At 51.3% G+C, this 23,628-nt stretch overlaps 1 protein-coding gene across 27 annotated transcripts in view; it reads right to left on the minus strand.

Moving 5' to 3' along the window:
* The window catches only part of LOC139750871 (one cut domain family member 2-like), a 636,939-nt gene extending 624,220 nt beyond the window's left edge, over positions 1-12,719 (minus strand). For 3 of the 27 annotated variants that reach the window (XM_071665712.1, XM_071665710.1, XM_071665706.1), the window contains exon 1: positions 10,628-12,668. In XM_071665712.1, the coding sequence (XP_071521813.1) occupies positions 10,628-12,335 (1,708 nt within the window). In that variant the 5' untranslated portion in view covers positions 12,336-12,668. Of the gene's footprint in view, positions 1-10,627 lie in introns of all 27 variants that reach the window. The other 24 variants (XM_071665720.1, XM_071665723.1, XM_071665722.1 and 21 more) reach the window with 15 other exon arrangements.
* Positions 12,720-23,628: the final 10,909 nt, after the last annotated feature.

Below are 23,628 nucleotides of genomic sequence, written 5' to 3' on the forward strand. Positions count from 1 at the left end.
AACTACGGAACAACAGACACAACTGCGAGTTTAACAGACGTAACTAACGAACAACAGACACAACTGCCAGTACAACAGACGTAACTAACGAACAACAGACACAACTACCAGACCAGCAGACGTAACTAACGGAACAACAGACACAACTGCAGTACAACAGACGTAACTAACGGAACAACAGACACAACTACCAGAGCAACAGACGTAACTACGGAACAACAGACACAACTGCAGTACAACAGACGTAACTACGGAACAACAGACACAACTACCAGAGCAACAGACGTAACTACGGAACAACAGACACAACTGCCAGTACAACAGACGTAACTAACGGAACAACAGACACAACTGCAGTACAACAGACGTAACTAACGGAACAACAGACACAACTGCAGTACAACAGACGTAACTAACGGAACAACAGACACAACTGCGAGTTTAACAGACGTAACTAACGGAACAACAGACACAACTGCGAGTTTAACAGACGTAACTAACGGAACAACAGACACAACTGCCAGTACAACAGACGTAACTACGGAACAACAGACACAACTGCAGTACAACAGACGTAACTACGGAACAACAGACACAACTACCAGACCAGCAGACGTAACTAAAGGAACAACAGACACAACTACCAGAGCAACAGACGTAACTAACGAACAACAGACACAACTGCCAGTACAACAGACGTAACTAACGAACAACAGACACAACTGCCAGTACAACAGACGTAACTACGGAACAACAGACACAACTGCCAGTACAACAGACGTAACTAACGGAACAACAGACACAACTACCAGAGCAACAGACGTAACTAACGGAACAACAGACACAACTACCAGAGCAACAGACGTAACTAACGAACAACAGACACAACTGCAGTACAACAGACGTAACTAACGAACAACAGACACAACTGCCAGAGCAACAGACGTAACTAACGGAACAACAGACACAACTAACCAGAGCAACAGACGTAACTACGGAACAACAGACACAACTACCAGACCAGCAGACGTAACTACGGAACAACAGACACAACTGCCAGTACAACAGACGTAACTACGGAACAACAGACACAACTGCGAGTTTAACAGACGTAACTAACGGAACAACAGACACAACTGCGAGTTTAACAGACGTAACTAACGGAACAACAGACACAACTGCCAGTACAACAGACGTAACTACGGAACAACAGACACAACTACCAGAGCAACAGACGTAACTAACGAACAACAGACACAACTACCAGACCAGCAGACGTAACTACGGAACAACAGACACAACTGCCAGTACAACAGACGTAACTAACGAACAACAGACACAACTACCAGACCAGCAGACGTAACTAACGAACAACAGACACAACTGCCAGTACAACAGACGTAACTAACGAACAACAGACACAACTGCGAGTTTAACAGACGTAACTAACGGAACAACAGACACAACTACCAGAGCAACAGACGTAACTAACGGAACAACAGACACAACTGCGAGTTTAACAGACGTAACTAACGGAACAACAGACACAACTGCGAGTTTAACAGACGTAACTAACGAACAACAGACACAACTGCGAGTTTAACAGACGTAACTAACGAACAACAGACACAACTACCAGAGCAACAGACGTAACTAACGAACAACAGACACAACTACCAGAGCAACAGACGTAACTACGGAACAACAGACACAACTACCAGACCAGCAGACGTAACTACGGAACAACAGACACAACTGCGAGTTTAACAGACGTAACTAACGGAACAACAGACACAACTGCCAGTACAACAGACGTAACTAACGAACAACAGACACAACTACCAGAGCAACAGACGTAACTAACGAACAACAGACACAACTGCAGTACAACAGACGTAACTAACGAACAACAGACACAACTGCGAGTTTAACAGACGTAACTAACGGAACAACAGACACAACTGCGAGTTTAACAGACGTAACTAACGGAACAACAGACACAACTGCCAGTACAACAGACGTAACTAACGAACAACAGACACAACTGCAGTACAACAGACGTAACTAACGAACAACAGACACAACTACCAGAGCAACAGACGTAACTAACGAACAACAGACACAACTGCGAGTTTAACAGACGTAACTAACGAACAACAGACACAACTGCCAGTACAACAGACGTAACTAACGGAACAACAGACACAACTACCAGAGCAACAGACGTAACTAACGAACAACAGACACAACTGCGAGTTTAACAGACGTAACTAACGGAACAACAGACACAACTACCAGAGCAACAGACGTAACTACGGAACAACAGACACAACTACCAGAGCAACAGACGTAACTAACGGAACAACAGACACAACTACCAGAGCAACAGACGTAACTACGGAACAACAGACACAACTGCCAGTACAACAGACGTAACTAACGAACAACAGACACAACTACCAGAGCAACAGACGTAACTAACGAACAACAGACACAACTACCAGAGCAACAGACGTAACTAACGGAACAACAGACACAACTGCGAGTTTAACAGACGTAACTAACGAACAACAGACACAACTGCCAGTACAACAGACGTAACTAACGAACAACAGACACAACTGCGAGTTTAACAGACGTAACTAACGAACAACAGACACAACTGCCAGTACAACAGACGTAACTAACGAACAACAGACACAACTGCGAGTTTAACAGACGTAACTAACGAACAACAGACACAACTACCAGAGCAACAGACGTAACTACGGAACAACAGACACAACTGCCAGTACAACAGACGTAACTAACGGAACAACAGACACAACTGCAGTACAACAGACGTAACTAACGGAACAACAGACACAACTGCCAGTACAACAGACGTAACTAACGAACAACAGACACAACTGCCAGTACAACAGACGTAACTACGGAACAACAGACACAACTGCAGTACAACAGACGTAACTACGGAACAACAGACACAACTGCCAGTACAACAGACGTAACTACGGAACAACAGACACAACTGCCAGTACAACAGACGTAACTAACGGAACAACAACACAACTACCAGACCAGCAGACGTAACTAACGAACAACAGACACAACTGCCAGTACAACAGACGTAACTACGGAACAACAGACACAACTACCAGACCAGCAGACGTAACTAACGAACAACAGACACAACTACCAGACCAGCAGACGTAACTACGGAACAACAGACACAACTGCGAGTTTAACAGACGTAACTAACGGAACAACAGACACAACTGCGAGTTTAACAGACGTAACTAACGAACAACAGACACAACTGCCAGTACAACAGACGTAACTAACGGAACAACAGACACAACTACCAGAGCAACAGACGTAACTAACGAACAACAGACACAACTGCGAGTTTAACAGACGTAACTAACGAACAACAGACACAACTGCCAGTACAACAGACGTAACTAACGAACAACAGACACAACTAACCAGAGCAACAGACGTAACTACGGAACAACAGACACAACTGCCAGTACAACAGACGTAACTAACGGAACAACAGACACAACTGCGAGTTTAACAGACGTAACTAACGGAACAACAGACACAACTAACCAGAGCAACAGACGTAACTAACGAACAACAGACACAACTACCAGAGCAACAGACGTAACTAACGGAACAACAGACACAACTACCAGAGCAACAGACGTAACTAACGAACAACAGAACCAATGAAAATCTCACCTAATTCACCTTGGCAGCCGGGATTTACCATATATACGATGTTGTTTGAAAAATTTTTGATCTTTATGGTCTCGTGTTTATATTCAGTCGCTGGGAGGTTTGTGTGCTGTGTCAGTTCCATTGCCTTCAAACGTAAACAAACGAGTTCCAGCGCACATTCTTACCATGTGGCGGGAAGGAGCAGAGGACAATATCGCTGGTATATTTCGACTATATTATTGAAAATTAGGATAGATTTCACTGGCTGGAGAAGTTAGGTGAGGTTATCATACGTTTTGTTGATTTTTAGATGTATTTCACATACTTTTATTTTAATAAACCTCTACGTTTTCCCCGATTCTCATAGACCTCCCCACTATAAACATATGTATTATTGTTGAAGGAAAATTACTGATCTCAATCACACTCCTCCAACCTTAATAAATTTTCCACACACATTAACCAGTGATTTCAAGACAAAGTTAGTCATTTTCTAAAGTTAGTTTCGATGTACCAATAAACTGAAATTTTAGATATCATTGTTATCATACAACTCCTGGGCCTCTTTTTATGAGGCTCTTACAGCTTTGAGGTTGCACTCCTTAAAGGAATAGGGAAATGATGGACTTCTTTCGAGCAATAAGGTCCTTAACGAGACTACCTCTTTCCGTTCGTTGAATGTAACAGTCTCACAAAAGTAGACAACTTTTCGCTGGCCCTGCAAGCACTAGTGGTTACCGCGCGGAAAATTAGTCATCTTTGGCAAAGGCTATATCGATGGCAACAGATGAAAAGGAGTAAAGTCTTGTCATGGACCTTCTTGCAATTAGAGTCCGTCATTTTCTTGCTCCTATATGGAGTGCAGCCTCGAAGCTGCAGGGCCCTGCAAAAGGGGTTCTAAGGTTATATCTTAATAACGCACACACGCATACAGACACACAAATAGATGAATAAATAAATGAATAAATGTTATATATATATATATATATATATATATATATATATATATATATATATATATATATACACACACACACACACACGTATATTGTGAACCATCCTTCATGTTCCTAAGGTTTGCCTTTACCTTGTATAACAATCAATATTTATTGGAATTTTATTGTGTTATTCGGGGTACAGTGTGTTCTGTGTCTGAGCGAGGACATACCAGCTATATTATCTTGGCTACACTGTGTGTCGTGGGACGGCCTGTGACTGTTTCAGTACATGCTGTCTACACTATCTTGGTTACAATATTCACTGTAATCTTAGTGTGTTATTCTGGATATAGTGTGTCTCGTGTCTGAGCCAATGAACACACTGGTTACACTATCTTTGCCACAAGTGTGTCTTGGGACGGTCAATGTCGGTCTCAGTACATGCTGGCTACACTATCTAGGCTCACTGTGTGTCCTGGGACGGCTTGTGTCCGTCCCACTACATTGGTATCTTGGCTACACAATGCGTCGAACGGCCAGCGTCTGCTCCAGGCGGCGCTGGCTTCACAGCGTACCCGAGGGATGACCCGTGTATAACCCAGAACACATTGGCCCACATTGGGTACAACACGAGTACAAAGAAGTCGAGAATGTATCAAGATCACTTGTCTAGACCATGATGTTCTCACTCCTAGATCGGAGCTAGGCTTAGGTACTACTGGCACTTAAACCTATTTTTGGAGATGTTAATCATGGGAATTGTAAAGTGTGTAGACAGAGTTATGTACAAACATTAGAAAACTGTCCTAGTTTTTAAAGAAATAGAACCTTTCAGGGACAGTGCCAAAAAAACACTTAAGAAATGGCAAACCTCTGCAAATAGGATGCCAGAAATTCTGAGATTGAATCCTTTTTTTTATCCCTCGTAAATGATCTTACAATATGAAAATACTGTAAGCTTATGTAATAAACCAACTTTGCAACATCTAATAGTGCAATTATCTGGCCACTGGGGTCTGACAAAGACCCTTTGTGACCTGTTAATCCATTTGCGCTACCGCCGCTCACAGGATAAACATAGAGGCCGCCACCATAAATTAACCAGTGATCGTGGCAAAAGCTACGCTAAACTAACACCATCTTGGGTATATGATACACACAAATATAGCACACAGTCACTTTATAGTATATGATACACACAAATATAGCACACAGTCACTGTACAGTATATGATACACACAAATATAGCACACAGACACAGTATAGTTAGGTAGGGGTATGGCATGTCAAGCCTATAGAAAAGTCAACTCATGGTAAGCGAGTGGCTGTGTTTAGCAGAACGATGTTACTTTTACTAAATACGTCCCGCTTAACAAAGTCGTATTCCACTTTGTGGTTTGTGATTTTTCAAAGGAACAAAGACCGATTTTCACAACGACGGACCCGAGTGTCGCGACTCAGGAGAGCAAATATGAAGAAAGTACGATGTGGTTCCTTCAGCGGTTTGCATAAATTGTTCGGTAGCGGGTCCGCCATCCTGCCACCTCCCTCGGAAATTAACTATCTGTAGAAAGACCTGGAGATTTACAATTACTCCTCATAAGAATTGCGCATTTGGAGTGCTTGTGACAGTTTTGAAAATACCTCATCATTATATATTTTTTCATAGACATAATTAATAGAGATGAGACACTGAAGTCTGGAGGGAGATGTAACACAAACACGGGCAAGCGTTTTTTTTTTTTTTTTCGGCGTTAAAGATCATAATACAAAACCATCGTCAGATATTTCAAGAATAAGACTATCATCACATTTAATACACAGCCAGACAAATACTTCACTTGGATTAACTTTTAGTGAATAATCTCGTTCCAGATTATCATTTGCACGTATTTCAACCGTTTTCTGTGAGGGTTAGCTGCTAATATCCTTCCTTCTTCCCAAGATCACATGACGGTTGCAGTTGCATCAGAATGTATTTTCCATACGTCTTTTCCAGTAAAATTTCCATGTCAGTATATTCTCTCTATACTGCATGGTGTTCCTTCATAGCTGCTGCTTTACTGCCTGCCAGGAAGGCTTCTGCTTTACTATCCTATCTGCATATAAGCATAAATATATGAATCTAGGGTAATATACTGAAGGAGAAAGAACATCCGTCCTCCCGAACCCAACCAGCGTCCCATCACAGTGTCACGCCCGCTGCGGGTCACGCGGGTAGCGGGGCCTGTGGTCCTTCTCACTTCCACGACCACAAACTTAGTGAAGTCGGACGCTAGACTTTTCTTTACGATCACATAAAAAAGGTAAAGGAGAATATATATATATATATATATATATATATATATATATATATATATATATATATATATATATATATATACATAATGCGCAGAAAAGGACAAGCTTACACGCCGGTCTTCCCCGCAACACCTTTCAAAAGTTGGTAGACTCTGGTGCTGCTGACACTCCCTGGACCTCACCCGACACTTCAGCACTAAGCCACTCCACCTTCGTACTTGTACATACACTATCTGTTTAACACCCACCTTTATTGCCCCCTATTTACCGGTACATGTAATTTTCTGTATTTTCATTCTTTCACTGAGGTGAATTTCAGTAAGCCCTTATCATTATTATCATTACTAAAACGTAGACACACCACGTCGGCCAGGCAGTTGAGACTCCGCTCGCAAGTGGGTTAACAGCGAACCGAAACAGTCTATAGCGTCTTCGACGAGAACTTTCTTTTCCCGCCCCCAAGTAACTCGCTCCCTCGTGGAGCGCACCTTCATACAAGGGATAATGGAATATATATATATATATATATATATATATATATATATATATATATATATATATATATATATATATATATGAAGTCAAAAAGTACGCAAGCAGCGAGTATACAATAATAAGATGGAGGTAAAACAAGGAAACGGAAAATACGGATTCAAGCGCTTTCGTGTTATTACACTGTCAAGTCTTGACAATGTAATTATACTAAAGTGCTTGACTTTTCGTATTTTCCGTTTCCTTGTGGTATTACCTCTCTCTTAGCTCCAGAGAGAAGTATGTGAGCGGTAGTGAGGATTGCATTCTTCACGTATCAAAATACTATCCTGAAACACCAGAGGTGAGGAGGCTGGTGCCGAGCCGCCCGCGTCAAGAACACCGCCCGCGACCGTAGCGCCACCCGCCTCCGGAGCGCGGAGCGCCGTTCGCGTATGGAGCACCGCTCACGTCAGGAGCACCGTTCACGTTAAAAGCACCATCATTGTCAGCAGCGCCGCCCACTTCAGGAGAATACCCTGCGTCAGGGGCACTGTTCGTCAGGAGCACCACCCTTGTCAGGAGTACCGTCCGCGTCAGAAGCACTGCCCGCGTCAGAGACACCGCCCGTCAGGAGCGCCGCCCGTTAGGGGCACCGGCCGCTAATGCCGTATTCATAACCCGAGCTGCAAAAACCCGTCGGTGAACACTGTTTCCCCAGCCAGTCATGAGGTGGTGTACCACCCCCGTCCTGACCGACACTCATGGTCGCCCTCCTCACCGACACTCACGGACGCCGTCCTCACCGACACTCACGGCCGCCGTCCTCCCCGACACTCACGGCCGCCGTCCTCACCGACACTCACGGCCGCCGTCCTCACCGACACTCACGGTCGCCCTCCTCACCGACACTCACGGCCGCCGTCCTCACCGACACTCACGGCCGCCGTCCTCACCGACACTCACGGCCGCCGTCCTCACCGAAACTCACGGCCGCCGTCCTCACCGACACTCACGGTCGCCGTCCTCACCGACACTCACGGTCGTCGTCCTCGCCGACACTCACGGCCGCCGTCCTCACCGACACTCACGGCCGCCGCCCTCACCGACACTCATGGACGCCGTTCTCACCGACACTCACGGACGCCGTCCTCACCGACACTCACGGACGCCGTCCTCACCGAAACTCACGGCCGCCGTCCTCACCGACACTCACGGTCGCCGTCCTCACCGAAACTCACGGTCGCCGTCCTCACCGACACTCACGGTCGCCGTCCTCACCGACATTCACGGTCGCGGACCATAGTGACAATTAAGGCTGCGAACTTCACCAACACTCAGAGCCGCGAACCTCACCGCTACTCAACCGCGAACCTCACCGTTACTCACAACCGCAAACCTCATCGAAACTCACGACGCTAGACTTGACCGGAACTCACGACTGCCAACCTCACCAACACTCGCGGCCACGGGCCTCACCCACACTCACGGCACTACTGGACTTGACCGACATTGATAGCTACGGACTTCAGCAAGAGGTGTTCCCCGGGACATTCAGGAAGGCTTCTAAGAGAATGAGTTCCATCATGAAGGCAATTAGCTCCGTCACTTGTATCATTTTTCCGTTATGCAGACAGTTTGCGGGAACTGTGACATTTTGAGGTTTAACTTTGCGTGAATGTGACATTGAGGCGCGAGGTTCGCGTCTCAGGCAGGCCCCGCCGTCCGCGCGCTGGGCCGGGACGCCCTCCGCTCGCCTCGTCCACAAACTTTACGTTAAAAAAAGGGTTGGATTGAAGCCGTGCGTAGTAAGGCAAGAGCTTGCTGTATGTGTGTGTTTGTGTGTGTGTATGTGTGTATGTACCATAACTACAGCACTTTACACGGTGTGTACTAAATTACATAATAGATATAGAACAATGCGTGATTTATGCCTGGACGGACGTGAAAGTAGCAAGCAAAGTGGTGGCGAGGGTTGGAGGCGAGCGGCGGCAGCGTGGTGGTGGTGGTGGTGGTGGCGGGGGCGGCAGGTCGCGTGCCGCGCCGTCAGACGCCCCCCGGGACTCTCGCACACACACCACACACACACACACACACACACACACACACACACACACACACACCAATCATCAACAAAATATTACATTACTCGGGTTACGGCAAAATACACCTCCTACCCTGCACTCACAACCCCACCAACATACACATACACACCCAACATTACAACCCCCGGTGCTTGTGAAGCAAGAAGTCTCCCCATGAATCACCAGGTTGCCTCACGATACACAATATAACACCGGCAACATCGCCAATTTCGCGAGATAATTTTCGTCTATCATTAATCATGGGAAAAAAAAACACATCAAAACGTGTGGTCTGAATAACCCAAACCTCACCAAAATATATAAATATCAGTACATTGTTGGCGTGGTGGGGGAGGGCAGCTGCTGCTGGCCTCAGGCAGGTAGGGTGGTGGGCCGACCTCACGTCGTATTGCTGGCATGTGTTGCCTCACCCGGGTGCCTCTCACCTGCACCGAAAACACGACGGTTTGAGTTGGTGTTGCAGTGTCACCAGCCTGACCCACAGCTGGTGCCTGGCTGCCCTCACACAAGTACTTGTGATCCTGGATTATTTACGGAATATACTTTTCAACAGGTCTCCCGTCAGTGTTTAAATACCCGAGAATGGAAGAGCACATATGTGCACTGCCGTCGCTGGCGACGTATAATTGCGATAAAAGCGTAAGGCTTCTACAGTGGGAGACAGCGAGGAGGCGACAGGTGAGGCAGTAGGCAGGATCTTCATGCAATATAGAGACAGCGTGCGTCACATGCTGGGCTGCTCAGCGGACGACTGCATAGTACACCACTAGAGAGTTTCATTACGACGGTTGGGATGGGGATGTGTCAGGACTGACGCCACCCTATTAGTCTGCTGGGTCGCTGGATCCTATCAAACACGATCTGACGCCCCATATACCCACATCATAACCCCTCCACCCCTTCCTCGTTATGTCCTCCACATACGGACTTACGAGTTATTCATTTATTCTGTACATCTCTGATAACAAACTGCAATGATTACATTTCATGTCCCCGAGACAGTAGGTCGTTATGGTCGGCACCAGGGAAAGCGATGGTAACCGAGGGAAAGTAATTTAATACACCACGTAATTTTTTCAGACTTACCTGCTAATCTGAGGGCTGACATTCGCTGGAACTCTGGTTCCTGCAGCCACTTCCACATGCGCCGGAAGGTCTCGCGGCCAGACTTGAGCTTGGACCAGGGCTTAGGGTTCCTGAGCAGGTCTGAAAGCGTGCCCTGAGAGCGACAGAGAACACGCTGGGCGAAGATAGCTTGTGGGATCGAGTACCTCTTGAGCTCAGCCGAAATACGTTGGGCCAGTTCTTTGGTGTTGATCTCCTCGACCTCACCCGCTCCCGCGCCCACGCTGCCCGCACTCGTAGTGGCCATCTGCGTCGTCTTCATGGGCACCTGAGATCCCCCGACAGAAGCTGTCGCCACCGACATGGGGGCTGTCGGTACCATAGCTTGCTGGGCCATAGTTACGGCCATGTGGGCGTGTGGGGGACTCTGCGAAATGGTGGTGGGCATGGTGGGCGTCATGTTGGCTAGCTGGCAGCCCAGACTGGCACTGTGCAAGGTGGGTTCCTGCTTTATGGGTGGCGGCGACGGCGGCACTTGCAGGTGGTGATGTGGGCTGTAGTTAGGACTGTGTGGGGACACTGCCTGAGGGGAGAGCGAGCCCAGCCCGCTGCTCCCCGACAGCCCGTTCATGTTGAGGGACGTAGTCGTGAGTGTGGGCGTGGGCGCCGCGCTGAAGTTTGAGAAAGCTTGTGGTGGTGAGTGCAGAGACACTGGAGGTGAAAGAGTAGGTGACTGTGGCGCTGCCAGGGTAGTGCGGCTCATGTCCTGGCGAGTGTACGGAGAGTCGTAACCATTGGGGCTGAGGGACTTCTGAGGGGACGCCAAGCCATTCTGGTAGGAGTGTGGCGAGAGAGGTGAGTGTTGGTGGCCCAGGTTGATACCCAAGCCATTGTTGGAGGTATAGTGTGGCGGCGACATCGAGAGTTTGTCATACTGGTAAGGCGAGCCCATGGAGAGCATGTTGCCCAGCCCGTTGTTCTGCATCACCGTGAAGCTGCCCGACACATTCCCCGTGTGGCCGTAGGCGAACTTGTCGGACACTGTGCTGATGGGGGGCAGCGGCTGTAAGGGTGTCAGCGTAGCGTAACTACTGGCTGACGAAGGCGAAAACCCCGGCGGCGACATGCGGCCGTTCATCGAGGACAGGTTCTGATATATGGGCTCCGGCTGGAGTGATCTGAAGTCCGACGCGTCAATCATGCTGGGAACACTAACCTGACCTTCCCGAGGAGAAAGTTCACTAGGACTCAGTAGTCCCGAGTCATGGGAGTCCAACTGGGAATCCTCGTGCACAACACTAACACTCAGTGGCTCGTCCTTATAGTTCACGTGAGCCGAGGGCGACAGTTCGCTGTCGTCTTCCGGATGGTGGAGAGCGACCGTCTGGGTGTGCAGGATCCGGGGCTGCAGGTCAGGGTCGTCGTCAGGATCGTCAGGGTCGGGGCTGTCGTGGTGAGTGGCGAGGGAGAGCGGCGGGTGGTGCGCGGGGGCGAGGTGGTCCGGGCGCGTGGGCACGTGTCGCGCGACTGAGGCGCGCGTGGGGGTCGGCGATGGGTCGTCGGGTTCTGGGGTTGGGGACGGTGGCGATGAGCAGAGTGGCGAGGCAGCGTCGGCCGTGGTGGCGGCAGGCGAGTCAGCAGCTGGCGGACCCGCAGCCCCGCACCCGCCCAGCCCCGGACTCGTGCCGCGCTCCCCCCCGTCCCCCGCGCCAGCCCCGGCCTCGCTCATCTCCTCTCTTTAACACCACTTTCACTCACTCCAACACCGTGATGGCTACACCAAACAAACACCAGTACCTTAATCTTGATCCTGGTCGCACCCACGGAGCCCTGGCCAAGCGTAAAGTCACTAAAATTTCACAAAATCACGAGACTTGCCCTTCCACAGACGTCCATGTTTGTATGGCTACACTGTGCGCACTCTAGTACGCAGCTCGGCCGGGGATGTTCGGTCAGGCTCTCTTTGTTTACATGATTAAAAAACAACTTCTATTGAATTATTCATCAAACAGACGATCACTCGTTGAAGCAGCCATCAAATTCTTAAGTCCAGTGTCAGCCTTTCAGCAGCGGCACCACTTAAAACTCCGCCACGGAGACCTGAGACGGAAAACTGCTGCCGGCATCGCACCTCCCGGCCGTTCCAGGCCTGGAATGAGAGGCACTATTCCAGTGGCGTTGGGGGCTGCCATTGTTGGACCTACGGCGTGTTTAGATGGCAGGGAGCGGCGCAGCGCTGTGAGACGCCGTCGGTAGCCGCAGTCTTCCCAGGACCTGGAGGAGGACTTCGGCCGCCGGCCAACTTTCCTGCGGGCCGGAATGTATACAAACCCACGTGGGGCGAGCACATGGCGCGGCCCTATTGATCTCACCTGTCTTACCCGATAGCTTCCTGTCGTCTGATCAATAGCATTTATGTCAACAAGCATGATAACATACAACCCACCAGGCACCAGCGGCACATACTGAAGCCCAAGTGTCACCACCACCTGCCCCCACCAGCCTCAGCAACTACCGTAAACCGTTGACCCGTCGTACTAGAGAGGCTCACCTGGTGATGCAACTGTGACTGCGCCGCCCGGAGGTCAATCGCTTCACCGTCGCCAGTCAATGAGACACCTGTGCCGCTACTCCTCTGCCAGAGCACACACCTGCCCCAGTCTCAGCCGCCTGCGGCACTCTCTCTCCTCTCTCCTCACAACTAATTACCAACACCACAGCTGATCTGAACACTCCAGGGAGATGCTGGGCAAGCTGAGGGGCACAGCTGGGTAGGGGAGCACGGCGGGGAAAGGGATCATGGGTGGGTTGAAACCCAGGGTAAAAAATGGGCACGGGAGAGTGAGGGTAGCAGAGCAAGGTAGGCTGGGGGAGGCGGATCCTGGGGGAGGGGCAGGGGATGATGGGGTGGAGGAATGGATGCTGGGGGTAAGGGAGGGGAAGCTGGGATAGGGGTATGGGTTGATGGGGTGGGGGCGGGGTGGTTGGATGGGGAAGGGATATTGGGGTGGGGACTGGGGGACGGGATGGTGAGGGTGGGAGAAGGGATGCTGGGTTGGGGATGGGATGCTGGGAAGGAGGATGGGTTATTGGGATGGGGGTGGGATGCTGGGAAGGGGATGGGTTATTGGGATGGGGGTGGGATGCTGGGAAGGGGGATGGGTTATTGGGATGGGATGCTGGGGCTGGGAAAGGGATACTGGGGTAAGGAAGGAATGTTGGAATGGGAGACGAGATGCAAGGGATGGGGACGGGATGTAGTGGGCGTGGGACGGGATATTGGGGGTAGCGGACTCCTCATAGTATGTCATACTTAACATGGGACGCCTCATACTACGTCATGCGTATCAAGAGACGCTTCATACTACGTCATACTTATCAAGAGACGCCTCATACTACTTCATACTCGCCTCATGCTATGCCATATATGCCAGGGGGCGCCTCATACTACGTCACACTCACCAGGAAACGTCTCACACTACGTCATACTCACTAGGAAAAGCCTCACACTACGTCATACTCAAAACGGGACGCCTCTTACTATGTCATACTCAACAGTGGACGGTTCACACTACGTCATACTCAACGAAGGACGCCTCACACTAAGTCATACTCATTGGAGGATGTCTCAGACGACGTCATACTCGTCAGGGGACGTCTCACACTACGTCACACTCAACAGGGGACGCATCACACTACGTCATACTCAACGGGGGACGCCTCACACTACGTCATACTCAATAGGGGAAACCTCATACTACGTCACACTCGACAGGGGACGCCTCATACTACGTAATACTCAACAGGGGACGCCTCACACTACATCATACTCAACAGGGGACGCCTCATACTACGTCACACTCAACAAGGGACGCCTCATACTACGTCATACTCAACAGGGGACGCCTTACACCACGTCATACTCAACAGGGGACGCCTCACACTACGTCATGCTCAACAGTGGACGCCTCACACTACGTCATACTGAACAGGGGACGCCTCATACTACGTCATACTCATAGTATTGCAGTGACTGTGACAGGGGGATGAGAATAGTGAGAGGTTAGCATGAGAAGAGTGTGAGTGGCAAGGCTAGCACGACTGCAGCACAGGAAGTGTGACAAAAGGCACTGGGTCACGTCATATCGGTGTGAGAGTGGCACGAAGGAGGAAGAGCTTAGTATGAAGTGTGTTATCACAACAAAGAAGGAAGCTACCGGAAGGATATTACAGTAGAGGGAATAACATGAGGAGAAAATAGACGTTAACAAATAAGGTGTGTAGCAGGAGATGTGATAGAGCGAACGTGACAGATGGGTGTGAGAAAGCAGAATGAGCGAAAGCATTTGATTCAAAAATTGAATGAAGTGCAAAGAGTGAGGCACGGGGCGGTGTCTGAGCAAGGGAGGAAGAGGGGGAACTCAATCTAAGAGAGGCATGAAATACCAAAGTGGCGACCAGACACCACAGAGATCACAGGGGATCAGTGATGAGGCTGTTGTGTGTGTGTGTGTGTGTGTGTGTGTGTGTGTGTGTGTAGGGAGGGGTAGCTGAGGCAGGGAGATGCCACAAGGCCTGGTACCTGTTGCACATGCCGAGGACACTCCACAGGTCAACAGGGCAAGTCTACAGTCGCGACAAACACTGAGGTGGAAGGAACTGTTTCACGTGACCCGACGGTGGGGTAATGATGAAGGCGACAAGCCCAGGTTTACGGTGTAACATCCACAACACCTGGAGGACGGACGTGACCAGGGACGGACATGACCAGGTGCTCCCTAGATCATATGTACCACGTCCTGGGACAAGGTCATGGACACAAGACTGTGACTTGGTACACAAAGAAAGGGGTTAAGAATGTGTTCTATACTCTGTAATACTATCGGCTTATTTGCCGCGGGGGTCCCGATGTGTGGTGAGCTGACACTGGCTGTGTTGTGGGATGCTAGTGGCTATGTGGTGGGGTGCCAGAGGTCCTGTGGTGAGGTGCTAGTGGCTTTGTTGTACGGTGCCAGTGGACGTGTGGTGAGGTGCTAGTGGCTGTGTGGTGGGGTGCCAGTGAATGTGTGGTTGGGTGTGAGTGGATGTGTAGTAGGGTACCAGTGGATATGTGGTGAGGTGCTAGTGGCTGTGTGGTGAGGTGCCAATGGCTCTCTTGAGGGGGTGCCATTGGCTGTGTGGTGGGGTGCTAGTGGCTGTGTGGTGAGGTGCCAATGGCTCTCTTGAGGGGGTGCCATTGGCTGTGTGGTGGGGTGCTAGTGGCTGTGTGGTGGGGTGCTAGTGGCTGTGTGGTGGGGTGCCAATGGCTCTCTTGAGGGGGTGCCATTGGCTGTGTGGTGAGGTGCTAGTGGCTGTGTGGTGAGGTGCCAATGGCTCTCTTGAGGGGGTGCCATTGGCTGTGTGGTGAGGTGCTAGTGGCTGTGTGGTGAGGTGCCAATGGCTCTCTTGAGGGGGTGCCATTGGCTGTGTGGTGGGGTGCTAGTGGCTGTGTGGTGAGGTGCCAATGGCTCTCTTGAGGGGGTGCCATTGGCTGTGTGGTGGGGTGCTAGTGGCTGTGTGGTGGGGTGCTAGTGGCTGTGTGGTGGGGTGCCAGAGGTTGTGTGGTGGGGGTGCTAGTGGCTGTGTGGTGGGAGTGCTAGAGGCTGTGTGGTGGGGTGCTAGTGGCTGTGTGGTGGGGTGCCAGAGGCTGTGTGGTAGAGTGCCAGTGGTTGTGTGGTGGGGTGCTAGTGGCTGTGTGGTGGGGTGCTAGTGGCTGTGTGGTGGGGGTGCTAGTGGCTGTGTGGTGGGGGTGCTAGTGGCTGTGTGGTGGGGTGCTTGTGGTTGTGTGGTGGGGAGCCAGAGGCTGAGTGGTAGGGTGCCAGTGGTTGTGTGATGGGGTGCTAGTAGCTGTGTGGTGGGGTGCCAGTGGTTGTGTGGTGGGGAGCCAGAGGCTGTGTGGTAGGGTGCCAGTGGTTGTATAGTGGGGTGCTAGTAGCTGTGTGGTGGGGTGCCAGTGGTTGTGTGGTGATGGTGCCAGTGGCTGTGTGGTGGGGGTGCCAGTGGCTGTGTGGTGGGGGTGCCAGTGGCTGTGTGGTGGGGGTGCCAGTGGCTGTGTGGTAGGGTGCCAGTGGTTGTGTGGTGGGGTGCCAGTAGCTGTGTGGTTGGTGTGTCAGTGGCTGTGTGGTAGGGGTGCCAGAGGCTGTGTGGTGGTGGGTGCCAGTGGCTGTGATAGGGTTCCAGTGGGTATGTGGTGGGGGGGTTCTAGGGGCTGTGTCGTGGGGGGCTCTGGAGGCTGTGTGTTGGGGGGTTCTAGAGGCTGTGTGGTGGGTGGTTCTAGAGGCAGTGTGGTGGGTGGTTCTAGAGGCAGTGTGGTGGGGGCTCTAGAGGCTGTGCGGTGGGGGGTCTAGAGGTTGTGTGGTGGGGTGCTAGAGGCTTTGTGGTGGGGTGCCAGTGGCTGTGTGGTGTGGGTTCTAGAGGCAGTGCAGTGGGGGTTTCTAAAGGCTGTGTGGTGGGAGTTTTAGAGGCTGTGCGGTGGGGTGCTAGATGCTGTGTGGTGAGGTGCTAGAGGCTGTGTGGTAGGGAGCTAGATGCTGTGTGGTGAGGTGCTAGAGGCTGTGTGGTGGGGAGCTAGATGCTGTGTGGTGAGGTGCTAGAGGCTGTGTGGTGGGGAGCTAAAGGCTGTGCGGTGGGGGGTTTCTAAAGGCTGTGTGGTAGGGGTTCTAGAGGCTGTGCGGTGGGGGTTTCTAAAGGCTGTGTGGTGGGGGTTCTAGAGGCTGTGTGGTAGAATGAGCTCTCTGGGCCATAGGTTCACCTTCAGAACGATGGATAGTATGTAGGGACCACGGAGGGTTATCTACACAACGGCCACACCGAGAGAAATCGTACACTAGTGTACACAGACCCGGATGGAGGAGTGTGGTGAGACTGTACGGAATGGAGCGGGGGAGGGAGGAAGCTGCTGGCGGCCGTGAGGGAGGGACTTCCACAGAGCTAGGCAGGTGTTGGGCCGGCGAGGGGGGGGGGGGGTACCTTGTAGGATGATGGCGTTCAACAGGCGTCTGCTGTGTGTACCGTACCGCTTACTTTTGTAATGATCCGATAGAGTTATGAGGGAGGTACTGCTGCTTCAGTACGAGGGAGGTAAAACAGCTACAGTATGAGGGAGGTAATGCAGGTATAGTATGAGGGAGATAATGCTGCTTCAGTATGAGGGAGGTAAAGCAGCTACAGTATGAGGGAGGTAATGCAGCTGCAGTATGAGAGAAGTAATACACCTTCAGTATACAGGTACAGGAGGAGGTCCAGGATAACAAAGGGCGGGCTAGATAAGGATGACGCTGCTGCACACAGATCATGCCAAGTTAATGAGTTTCAACGGCTCTAGAACCCCAGGACATAGTCAGGACTCGCAGAGGAGCAGTGTAGACCTGCAGGAGGAGGAGGAGGAGGAGGAGGAGGAGGAGGAGGAGAGTGTAGGGTGACGACAGGCGGTAACGTGGCCTGAGCTCTGGGAACCAGAATCTGAAACGTGGTGGAATAATGAGAGGTCAAAAAAGATCCTGTAGGTGTGGCGGGTCTTGCTGTGAGGCAGAGTTCACCAGCCGGGCGAGGTGTGAGGGAGACACATGGGTATGTGGTGTGGAATATTTCAGTTGAGGCTAAGTTGTGGAGGACGACCAATGGATGAAGTGGAAAAGTGAGGAGGTTAAAAAATGGTGTACAAAAAGGGAAGGAAGAGGTGGCTATACATGTGGAAGAGAAGGAAGGGAGGTTCACAAGATCTTGTGGTCATCTGGAAGGGACGGGTGTTGCAGGAGTATACATGAACGACAGGAAAGGAATAGGCGGAAGAGATAGAGAGGCCGGGAGGTGGAGCGTCTCGGTGAGTGAAGGAGTGTGGAGGCGAGGTGGCGTGTCTGGGGCTGTGAGGGGATACAGAAGCGTGGAGGGAAACATCAGGAGGGCAGGCCCTGCTGAACAGCGGTAGATGGCCTACTGGAGATAAGCAGATTGACTGAATTATAGACAGATACATGGCTGAGGACGAGGCACAAACCAGGACACAGACAACTAATGTCTGTTGAGAAATCTGTCTGTCTTTGTACCAACAGGAACACAAGTCGCTTGATGCAGCAAGGTATGGGTGTGGGCGTGGGAGGTGGGAAGGATTTTCCCGTCTCCCTCCTCCACAGTAACTGGCAGTACACCACCTCTACCAAGCCCTCCACCACAGTAACTGTGAGTACATCACCTCTACCAAGCCCTCCACCACAGTAACTGTGAGTACATCACCTCTACCAAGCCCTCCACCACAATAACTGGTAGTGCACCACCTCTACCAAGCCCTCCACCACAGTAACTGGCAGTACACCACCTCTACCAAGCCCTCCACCACAGTAACCGGCAGTACACCACCTCTACCAAGCCCTCCACCACAGTAACTGGCAGTACACCACCTCTACCAAGCCCTCCACCACAGTAACTGGCAGTACACCACCTCAACCAAGCCCTCCACCACAGTAACTGGCAGTACACCATCTCAACCAAGCCCTCCACCACAGTAACTGGCAGTACACCACCTCAACCAAGCCCTCCACCACAGTAACTGGCAGTACACCACCTCAACCAAGCCCTCCACCACAGTAACTGGCAGTACACCACCTCAACCAAGCCCTCCACCACAGTAACTGGCAGTACACCACCTCAACCAAGCCCTCCACCACAGTAACTGGCAGTACACCACCTCAACCAAGCCCTCCACCACAGTAACTGGCAGTACACCACCTCAACCAAGCCCTCCACCACAGTAACTGGCAGTACACCATCTCAACCAAGCCCTCCACCACAGTAACTGGCAGTACACCACCTCAACCAAGCCCTCCACCACAGTAACTGGCAGTACACCACCTCAACCAAGCCCTCCACCACAGTAACTGGCAGTACACCACCTCAACCAAGCCCTCCACCACAGTAACTGGCAGTACACCACCTCAACCAAGCCCTCCACCACAGTAACTGGCAGTACACCATCTCAACCAAGCCCTCCACCACAGTAACTGGCAGTACACCACCTCAACCAAGCCCTCCACCACAGTAACTGGCAGTACACCACCTCAACCAAGCCCTCCACCACAGTAACTGGCAGTACACCACCTCAACCAAGCCCTCCACCACAGTAACTGGCAGTACACCACCTCAACCAAGCCCTCCACCACAGTAACTGGCAGTACACCACCTCAACCAAGCCCTCCACCACAGTAACTGGCAGTACACCACCTCAACCAAGCCCTCCACCACAGTAACTGGCAGTACACCACCTCAACCAAGCCCTCCACCACAGTAACTGGCAGTACACCACCTCAACCAAGCCCTCCACCACAGTAACTGGCAGTACACCACCTCAACCAAGCCCTCCACCACAGTAACTGGCAGTACACCACCTCAACCAAGCCCTCCACCACAGTAACTGGCAGTACACCACCTCAACCAAGCCCTCCACCACAGTAACTGGCAGTACACCACCTCAACCAAGCCCTCCACCACAGTAACTGGCAGTACACCACCTCAACCAAGCCCTCCACCACAGTAACTGGCAGTACACCACCTCTACCAAGCCCTCCACCACAGTAACTGGCAGTACACCACCTCAACCAAGCCCTCCACCACAGTAACTGGCAGTACACCACCTCAACCAAGCCCTCCACCACAGTAACTGGCAGTACACCACCTCAACCAAGCCCTCCACCACAGTAACTGGCAGTACACCACCTCAACCAAGCCCTCCACCACAGTAACTGGCAGTACACCACCTCAACCAAGCCCTCCACCACAGTAACTGGCAGTACACCACCTCAACCAAGCCCTCCACCACAGTAACTGGCAGTACACCACCTCAACCAAGCCCTCCACCACAGTAACTGGCAGTACACCACCTCAACCAAGCCCTCCACCACAGTAACTGGCAGTACACCACCTCAACCAAGCCCTCCACCACAGTAACTGGCAGTACACCACCTCAACCAAGCCCTCCACCACAGTAACTGGCAGTACACCACCTCTACCAAGCCCTCCACCACAGTAACTGGCAGTACACCACCTCAACCAAGCCCTCCACCACAGTAACTGGCAGTACACCACCTCAACCAAGCCCTCCACCACAGTAACTGGCAGTACACCACCACAGTAACTGGCAGTACACCACCACAGTAACTGGCAGTACACCACCACAGTAACTGGCAGTACACCACCACAGTAACTGGCAGTACACCACCACAGTAACTGGCAGTACACCACCACAGTAACTGGCAGTACACCACCACAGTAACTGGCAGTACACCACCACAGTAACTGGCAGTACACCACCACAGTAACTGGCAGTACACCACCACAGTAACTGGCAGTACACCACCACAGTAACTGGCAGTACACCACCACAGTAACTGGCAGTACACCACCACAGTAACTGGCAGTACACCACCACAGTAACTGGCAGTACACCACCACAGTAACTGGCAGTACACCACCACAGTAACTGGCAGTACACCACCACAGTAACTGGCAGTACACCACCACAGTAACTGGCAGTACACCACCACAGTAACTGGCAGTACACCACCACAGTAACTGGCAGTACACCACCACAGTAACTGGCAGTACACCACCACAGTAACTGGCAGTACACCACCACAGTAACTGGCAGTACACCACCACAGTAACTGGCAGTACACCACCACAGTAACTGGCAGTACACCACCACAGTAACTGGCAGTACACCACCACAGTAACTGGCAGTACACCACCACAGTAACTGGCAGTACACCACCACAGTAACTGGCAGTACACCACCACAGTAACTGGCAGTACACCACCACAGTAACTGGCAGTACACCACCACAGTAACTGGCAGTACACCACCACAGTAACTGGCAGTACACCACCACAGTAACTGGCAGTACACCACCACAGTAACTGGCAGTACACCACCACAGTAACTGGCAGTACACCACCACAGTAACTGGCAGTACACCACCACATTTCATTCTCAGATTTAGCATATTTATTTGTGTCTAAAAGTGTGTTTTTGTATTCATGTATGCGTGAGTGTGTATACGTATGTATGCATATATGTGCTCGTCTTTGTGTGTGTGTGTGTGTGTGTGTGTGTGTGTGTGTGTGTGTGTGTGTGTGTGTGTGTGTGTGCGCGCGCAATATGATGGTCAACATAGTTCTCACCAACATACACACAGGAGGGAAGGTAACCATTACAAAACCTCCTGAAGTCAACATAGTGAGGGTAGTATTACAGGCCATCCCCAGCCACAACACTGTACTGCTCACCCAGCAACACAGCATCAGAGACCATCCCCAGCCACAACACTGTACTGCTCACCCAGCAACACAGTATCAGAGACCATCCCCAGCCACAACACTGTACTGCTCACCCAGCAACACAGCATCAGAGACCATCCCCAGCCACAACACTGTACTGCTCACCCAGCAACACAGCATCAGAGACCATCCCCAGCCACAACACTGTACTGCTCACCCAGCAACACAGTATCAGAGACCATCCCCAGCCACAACACTGTACTGCTCACCCAGCAACACAGCATCAGAGACCATCCCCAGCCACAACACTGTACTGCTCACCCAGCAACACAGTATCAGAGACCATCCCCAGCCACAACACTGTACTGCTCACCCAGCAACACAGCATCAGAGACCATCCCCAGCCACAACACTGTACTGCTCACCCAGCAACACAGTATCAGAGACCATCCCCAGCCACAACACTGTACTGCTCACCCAGCAACACAGTATCAGAGACCATCCCCAGCCACAACACTGTACTGCTCACCCAGCAACACAGTATCAGAGACCATCGCCAGCCACAACACTGTACTGCTCACCCAGCAACACAGTATCAGAGACCATCCCCAGCCACAACACTGTACTGCTCACCCAGCAACACAGCATCAGAGACCATCCCCAGCCACAACACTGTACTGCTCACCCAGCAACACAGTATCAGAGACCATCCCCAGCCACAACACTGTACTGCTCACCCAGCAACACAGCATCAGAGACCATCCCCAGCCACAACACTGTACTGCTCACCCAGCAACACAGTATCAGAGACCATCCCCAGCCACAACACTGTACTGCTCACCCAGCAACACAGCATCAGAGACCATCCCCAGCCACAACACTGTACTGCTCACCCAGCAACACAGCATCAGAGACCATCCCCAGCCACAACACTGTACTGCTCACCCAGCAACACAGCATCAGAGACCATCCCCAGCCACAACACTGTACTGCTCACCCAGCAACACAGCATCAGAGACCATCCCCAGCCACAACACTGTACTGCTCACCCAGCAACACAGCATCAGAGACCATCCCCAGCCACAACACTGTACTGCTCACCCAGCAACACAGCATCAGAGACCATCCCCAGCCACAACACTGTACTGCTCACCCAGCAACACAGCATCAGAGACCATCCCCAGCCACAACACTGTACTGCTCACCCAGCAACACAGCATCAGAGTCCATCCCCAGCCACAACACTGTACTGCTCACCCAGCAACACAGCATCAGAGACCATCCCCAGCCACAACACTGTACTGCTCACCCAGCAACACAGTATCAGAGACCATCCCCAGCCACAACACTGTACTGCTCACCCAGCAACACAGCATCAGAGACCATCCCCAGCCACAACACTGTACTGCTCACCCAGCAACACAGTATCAGAGACCATCCCCAGCCACAACACTGTACTGCTCACCCAGCAACACAGCATCAGAGACCATCCCCAGCCACAACACTGTACTGCTCACCCAGCAACACAGTATCAGAGACCATCCCCAGCCACAACACTGTACTGCTCACCCAGCAACACAGTATCAGAGACCATCCCCAGCCACAACACTGTACTGCTCACCCAGCAACACAGTATCAGAGACCATCCCCAGCCACAACACTTTACTGCTCACCCAGCAACACAGTATCAGAGACCATCCCCAGCCACAACACTG

The sequence above is a fragment of the Panulirus ornatus genome, chromosome 10 (genome assembly GCF_036320965.1).
Source record: "Panulirus ornatus isolate Po-2019 chromosome 10, ASM3632096v1, whole genome shotgun sequence".
In the NCBI taxonomy this organism is placed as follows: domain Eukaryota; kingdom Metazoa; phylum Arthropoda; class Malacostraca; order Decapoda; family Palinuridae; genus Panulirus; species Panulirus ornatus.